Source organism: Nannospalax galili, unplaced genomic scaffold (assembly GCF_000622305.1).
Source record: "Nannospalax galili isolate Female #2095 unplaced genomic scaffold, S.galili_v1.0 scaffold9, whole genome shotgun sequence".
NCBI lineage: Eukaryota > Metazoa > Chordata > Mammalia > Rodentia > Spalacidae > Nannospalax > Nannospalax galili.
Genome location: NW_008360332.1, coordinates 5,641,153 through 5,648,544, shown reverse-complemented (window position 1 = coordinate 5,648,544; position 7,392 = coordinate 5,641,153). Strand labels below are relative to the sequence as shown.

Sequence of the window (7,392 nt, the reverse complement as noted above, 5' to 3'; positions counted from 1 at the left end):
GTTTATACTGAGTACAATATTGTATAACTGTATTAATTCAACTGTAAACCTAAAAATTTACAGTCAATTTTGAAAGAGAAGTGTCTTAGCTCTGGAAACTGTTATTGAATATGTCAATGCTGTTATAATGAAATGCCTCTTCTAATTATGTGGTTATTAAATAAATAATAAAAACAAAACAAAACAAAAAAAACCCCTGCTGAGTTGAAAACATCTCTGTTACACAAAATTTCAACCACTACTTTCCAAAGACTTTTAAATTACAAAGAAAGCCACACCTTCCTCTGGTAAATAGCAATCCAATCAGTTGTGGCAAACCACTTATGGGTCTTTATGTCGCTCACACCATTCTTCAGATTTCCAAATCGCTTCGTCAGATCCACCTGCAGCAGGTTCCGTAGAAGGTCCTTGAGATCAGAACTGAAGTGGGATGGGAATCGGACCTGCCCAAACACAGCACATTCCAAGAATCAGGACACTTCTGTTTTGAGTCATATACATTTTATACAGGGGACAGGTCATTATATAAACAAAAATAGGCAGTGATGACCTTCAGATACTATTACCTACATATTACAGTCTACATAGCAGTCTTAAAGAATGAATGAGTCAGGTAAAGAACTAAATCCCTTAGAGTTCTTGTTTTAGACATGAACTCCCTTTAAGAACATAGACCAGTCTTTAGAAACTTCATGTGCATATGCACAGAGCCTTCCCAACACTATCAGAAGGCTTACTCATCTTCAAGAGATTCCCTTGGGTCTCATTACAAACCTCTCTGAGGCGCAGACATTACACTTATAATCTAAGCAGAGAAAACAGCAAATGAGGATCAGTAAGTGTATTTTGAAAAGGAGGAATCCTAAAAATGCCTGTAAAAACCACACTGCCTTCACAGCACAGGAGACTATTTCATTTATTAGTATACAAACTTTCAAGCATAATTCTGCTACTGTGAAATAGTACAGAAAGGACTAAAATTACTGAGGAGACAAATTTCTAAAATGCAGATTTCTGGGGCTACAGTGCTCACTTTACAGGTATAGGTAAAGCAAGAAAGACATGTAATGATCAGATGCTTTAAGGAACCACTCCAGAGACTCGAATGAGATGGTGGTGGTAGAGGAGACAGAAAAGGATGTTCAAAGGTAGAGCTGCAGTGTTTCCAGGAGTCAAAAATGCTACCAAGCTATTTCTTTAATATTTGCCCCCCCAACCCCCTCCAGAAGATGGGCTCTTGTAATATTGCCAGATTGGCCTCAAACTCCTGGGTGCAAATGATCATCTTGACTCAGTCTCCTGAGCAGCCAGGATTACAAACATTTATGAAAATGGCTTATATTAATATGCCTAAAAATAATGCATTAAAATTTTTTTTTCATCCTTCCTATTAGAATACCACTTTAATGTTCTGAGACTGAATTTAAAAAAATTTTTTTGGATTAGTTTATTTTTGTTTTATGTGTATGAGTTTTATTTCATGTGTATGTATGTGTGCATTATGTAAGTGGACCTGAGCACATAATGCTTGTGGAGGCCAGAAGAGGTCTGCTGTATTCATATTCATTGGAACTGGAATTATAGACAGTTGTCAACTGCCACATTGGTGCTGGGAGCCAAACCCAGGTCCTCTGCAAAAGCAGCCAGTGCTTTTAACTGCTGAGTCATCTCTCTAGCCCAAGGCTGAATATTTGAATCTAAGAAAGAACGTGGAACATAGCAAGTCCATTATCTATGTTTCCAAAATGTCTAAGGACAGTCTGCATTAGAAAAGCCATTAGAAGCTGGGCGTGGTGGCGCATGCCTGAAGTTCCAGCACTTGGGAGGCAGAGGCAGGCGGATCTCTGTGAGTTCAAGGCCAACCTGGTCTACATAGTAAGTTCCAGGACAGCTGGGGCTACAGGGAGACCCTGTCTCAAAAAGTCCAAAGAAAAAAAAGAAAAAAAAGTCATTAGGAATCTAAAGGGAGGTTCCTTTCTTCTTGGCTTTGCACCGCCCATTTGATTTAATGCAGGAAACTCTGATAGAGTGAGGGAAAGAATGGATGACCATAGCCTTGTTCTGTAAGGACAGCACTACAAATACGGCTGATACTCTGAACCACGCTGTCAATTATACGATGTAACATGGTAAACTACGGAACTCACTCTGAATTGAGCACACCCTGCAGACTATTCTGCTTTTGGCACCAATTATAGGCTAGTGTATTTCAATTCTGGAATGACTATTATTTTCTACAAATTTAAATTTACAAATTTATTTTTCAAAATTGTAGTTAGATCCAAAAAACCAGTCAGTTTATGTTGTTATGGTAACCATGATTCAAATTCACTAACTGGTTTTACTGTTTTTCTCTTTTAGCGATAAAATAAGACCAAATTAAATTTGTCTTCACTGAGTTTACTTATAGAAATTATAAAATTGATTTCTGGCTGATAGAAGGGAAAAGTATTACTAGTACTCTGCAATTATTGGCATGGGAAAAGATTATATAACTGGTAACAATTTTTCATGCACTAGAATAAAATTTACTAGGATTAAAAGAGTCAAAGAAAGCTTTGCAAACTGCCAAGAAGCACCGATCTATTACCTACTGGTCACAGTATCCTGGAATCAATTTTAAGAAACCATTTCTCTAAATGAGGTACAGAAAGTTCTAAAATATCTGCAATATCAGTAAAAGGTTTATTTTTTTTTTGTATAGTAAAAAAGATGCTATACATTAGTCAAATCTGCAAAAGATAGAACACTTTCACACAGTCGGCTTTCTACAGATGAGGTGCCAATTTATACACTACCTAGTAGTACTCCGGGGAACGTTAATCAGCCTCTATTGGCGAGCTGGGCCATTAAAATATATTTACAAATACTACTACCATGTGTATGGTATCTCTGTTCTATGGGAACTATCACAAATCTAGATGGTTGCAGAAGGCTCTTACCAATTCTCAGTCCTTTCCCTCCCCATATAAGTAGTCAGTGTTATAATCATCTGCTCACCAGACCACTAGAGTAAAGGTCTATCTCAAAGCAGGTGTGAATAAGATACTAAATGACAAAAACAAATGTTAAAAATGGCTCTGGGTTTTATGCAAATGGAAGAAAAGCTTTTATATTTCATGAAAATGACATCTAGTGGGTTGGAATCTAGCTCAGTTGGTAGATTACTTGCCTACCATGAATGAAGCAAGTCATATATGTAATCCCCAGTATGGTCGTGTACGCCTATAATCCTATCACTTGGGTGGTGGAGGCAAGAGATTCAGAAGTTCAAAGTCATCCTAGGCACTATAGTGAATCTGAGGCCAGTCTGGGATACATGACACCCTATCTCCAAAAAAGAAAAGAAAAAAGAAAAGAACCCTTCTTTAAGTGACATTTAAAAAAACATTAACAATGGCGTCTTTAGTAAAAATGTAGTGGTATATATGGTATATATGGATATGTGTTTGTTATTTAGGATACACAATGTGTGCAGAAAAGATTTAACACAGCACACCTGAGAGTGCCAACCTCAGAAATACTGCTTTGCAAGTCTGGTGTCTGGCAGGGAACTTGCAAGGTACCAGTTCTTTACCCTGCCTGAAACTCCCTGAGGGACAAGCATGGTTCACCACAGTTAGTACAAATACACGGTTTATGCTGAACACTGCTTTCAGTTTGGAATCCAGGCCTGACTTTGTTATTTGTTAGGTAGAGAGGGCACAGGTGACCAGCTGCTGGTAAAAACACCGGGTGCTGAGTCTCACACATTTCACATGTGTTTTACAATTCACTGCTAGGGCTGGAATGCACCCTATGACTCCACTGGGGGAGGTTCCTGCAGCCTGTGCCTGGTCTCCATGGACTTCTCTGAACTGCCTTTTCCCTTTACTGACTTGGCTTTGTAATCTTTGGCTGTAATAAATCTTAGCCATCTACCAGTGTATCCTGGGGAGGATCCAAACCTGGAGATGAACTTTGGGACCACACAGATGGGAATGGCCACTAGGCTGCTAATGGATTACCCTTCATGTGAATGTTGATTTTCCTTCAGCAAAAATAAGTGAATTCTCTGATCAGTATATAGTGAGATTTATGCCCCTATATTTTATGTAGAATCTTTTTGTGCATTCTCGATGCTCATTACGAATGGGATAATATTTATATTACATATAGTGAAGCTAAGATTTTTTAAAATTATGTAAGTCAAAGACTAAAATTAGGTTTCAATAACAGCTGTTACCTGATTATTTTTGAGTACCATTTTTGAACACAATATTAACTTTTATATTCTCATGGGTAATACAGCCAGCCAGAGTTGCTGTGGGAACCATAGCTGGCTCTTGTCATAGAGACTACGGCGCTCACGAATGAAATTTAAATATATAGAGAAAAGCAGTATACATACTGCTAGGGCAAAGCACAGCAACTACTGAGCTATAAATCTTTCTTGTCAAGTCTGCGTTTCTAAACCTGAACCTTAATACTGCATGAATAATCTGACATTTAAATACCACCTCCTCTGTTTTTCAAAAGGCAAAATATGTGTAGGAGAGAATCTAACAAGCTGATTGATCATCTTTCTTTGCATTTAAAATACCAATTTGAGTTAAAATATTATAACAGAGAAATTAACAACCTAATGTTCACACATATGTATTTCAGTGAGAAACCATTTAACAATCTAATGTTCAAATATATGGATTTCAATGAGTGACTTAATCGCTTAAAAATTTTGTTTTAACTTTGATATGTCACTAACATGGTTAGTGGTTTCAGAACAGAATCAATATGAAATATTATCATATTAAATAGTATGTTTTTGAAAATCAGAAAAAGCCATTTTTGTTGTTTGCTTTTTTGAGACAGGCTTTCACATAGATCAGTTTGGCCTTGAACTCCTGGACTTCTTACTCCACTTCTCAAATGCTGGGAGTGCAAGGCATGTGCCACCACTCCCGGCAGATGAAACAATTCTAAGTGAAAAGCGCTAAAACCACTGCAAACTATAAACCCAAGATCTCTAAATATAGGACCAAAATTAGATTTTAGTGACATAACTAATTAAAAAATTAAAATTTAGTTAATTTCCAAGTTAGCTTTTAGCTACTAGCTCAGGAGCTGGTAATGGTTTTCAGTCTGGACAGAGACACATTTGTTTGGATTTAAGTGCAGAAGCAGTTTCATAGGAATGGTGATTATGTGCTGTATTTCACATGACACAGAGCCTAGAGATGATGTAGTAGCAATGTTCAGCACCATGAGTTCTGCTTTAGATGAATAAAGGGACGAAAGGGTAGAAATACTCTATCCAACTCAGAGAGCGTGAGTCTGGTTATCTTCAAGCTAAAGACAAATGCACACCATACATTCTGTCCTATTTCTAAATAAATGACAGAAAACATTGACATCATGATATGAAAAAATTTTGTTATTCTTTTAGTATGATTACAATTTAGACTGGTAAGACTTTAGAATATTATTTCAATTATTGGATATAAAATATTGAAATCTGACATGAAATGAAAGCATCCATAAAAAGCTGAAAAAAAATGTTGCTGAAGGGAGAACGAGTCAAACTGAAGTTAGTTCATACCAATAAAGGAACATTCATTTTAACTAAAGCAATTTTTTCTAAGTAAATTAGGTTTTCATAGCATCTTTCTTAGATAATTTGTTCTTTTATGAAGAAGCACACATAAAAAATATAGCAAAGATTCAGGGACTTTATAACTATCCCTAGTTAGAAACCATTCCTATAATTATATAGTCCACATTTCTACTTTGTATTAATAAAATGTTCTCCTCTCAGTTATAATTAAGCATGTTTCAGTTCTCTTACAAGGCTTCCAATGACTTCTGGCTCTTAGTCTCCTGAAATTTAGGTATGCACTTCCCACATTAAAAGCAAACCCTTATAGTTCAATATACGCAAGTCAAAAAACGTCATTAATCATATAAATGGACTCAAAAACAAAAACCACATTGTCACCTCAATAGATGCAGAAAAGGTTTATGACAAAATTCAGCATGCATTTATGTTCAAAGTCCTAGAGGTAATTGGACTGGAGGGAATATACCTCAACATAATTAAAGATATACACAACAAACCCACAGCCAACATCATTCTAAATGGAGAAAAACTGGAAGAATTCCAATTAAAATCAGGAACCAGACAAGGCTGTTCACTATCTCCATTCCTTTTCAACATAGTGCTTGAAACTCTTGTTAGAGTGATAAGACAGGAGAAGGAAATTAAAGGAGTACTAATTGGAAAAGAAAAGACTAAAGTATCCCTTTTTGCAGATGTTATGATACTATACCTAAGAAACCCCAAAAGTTCCACCAGAAAACTCCTAGAACTGATAAACACTTTCAGTATAGTGACAGGTTATAAAATCAATCTATAAAAATTGGTAGCCTTTCTATATACAAGGAACAAGCAACTGGAGAAAGAGTACAGGGAAATACTCCCATTCACAAAAGCTGCAACTAATAAAAATAAAATAAAATAAAATAAAATATCGTGGAGTAAATGTGACCAAAGACACCAAAGATCTCCACAATGAAAACTTCTACAATGAAAAATTCAAATCTTTAAAGAAAGAGATTGAGGAAGACATCAGGAGATGGAAGGACCTCCCATGTTCATGGATTGGAAGAATTAATATTGTTACCATAACCATCCCACCAAAAGCAATATATAGATTCAATGCAATTCCAATCAAAATCCCCATGACATATTTCACAGAATTAGAAAAAAAAATCCTTAAGTTCATATGGAAGCACAAAAGACCCCGGAGAGCCAAAGCAACCCGGAGCACAAAGAGAAATGCGGGAGGGGGGGGTGTTTACTATATCAGATCTCAAAGTAAACTACATAGCTATAGTCTTAAAAAGAGCATGGTACTGGTAAAAATAAACAAAGAGATCAATGGAACATCATTGAAAATCCAAACCCAAGTACACACAATTTCAGCCACCTGATGATATTTGACAAAGGTGCCAAGAACACACAATGGAGGAAAGACAGCATCTTCCACAAATGGTGCTGGCAAAACTGGACCTCCACCTTAGAAGAATGAAACTAGATCCTTATCTTTCACCTTGCATAAAAGTCAACTCCAAATGGATCAAAGACTTCAATGTGAAACTGGAAACCCTGAAACTATTAGAAGAAAGTATTGGCAGTAACTTAAAAGATATACATGTAGGAAAGGATTTTCTAAACCGGACATCAATTGCTCAGGAAACAAGGGCAAGAATTAACAAATGGGACCTAATTAAACTAAAAAGCTTCTGTACATCAAAGGAGACAACCAAGGAAACAAACAGAAAACCTACAGAATGGGAGAAAATCTTCACCAGCGACACATCTGATAGAGGTTTAATTACCAGAATATATAACGA

General features: G+C 36.4%; 1 protein-coding gene across 4 annotated transcripts in view; it reads right to left on the bottom strand.

The window, feature by feature from the left end:
• Positions 1-7,392, bottom strand: part of Prkacb (protein kinase cAMP-activated catalytic subunit beta) — a 137,238-nt gene that overhangs the window by 11,881 nt on the left and 117,965 nt on the right. For all 4 annotated transcript variants that reach the window (XM_008826229.2, XM_017796399.2, XM_008826230.3 and 1 more), the window contains exon 9: positions 279-443. In XM_008826229.2, coding sequence (XP_008824451.1) covers positions 279-443 — 165 coding nt within the window. The remainder of the gene's footprint in view (positions 1-278; positions 444-7,392) is intronic.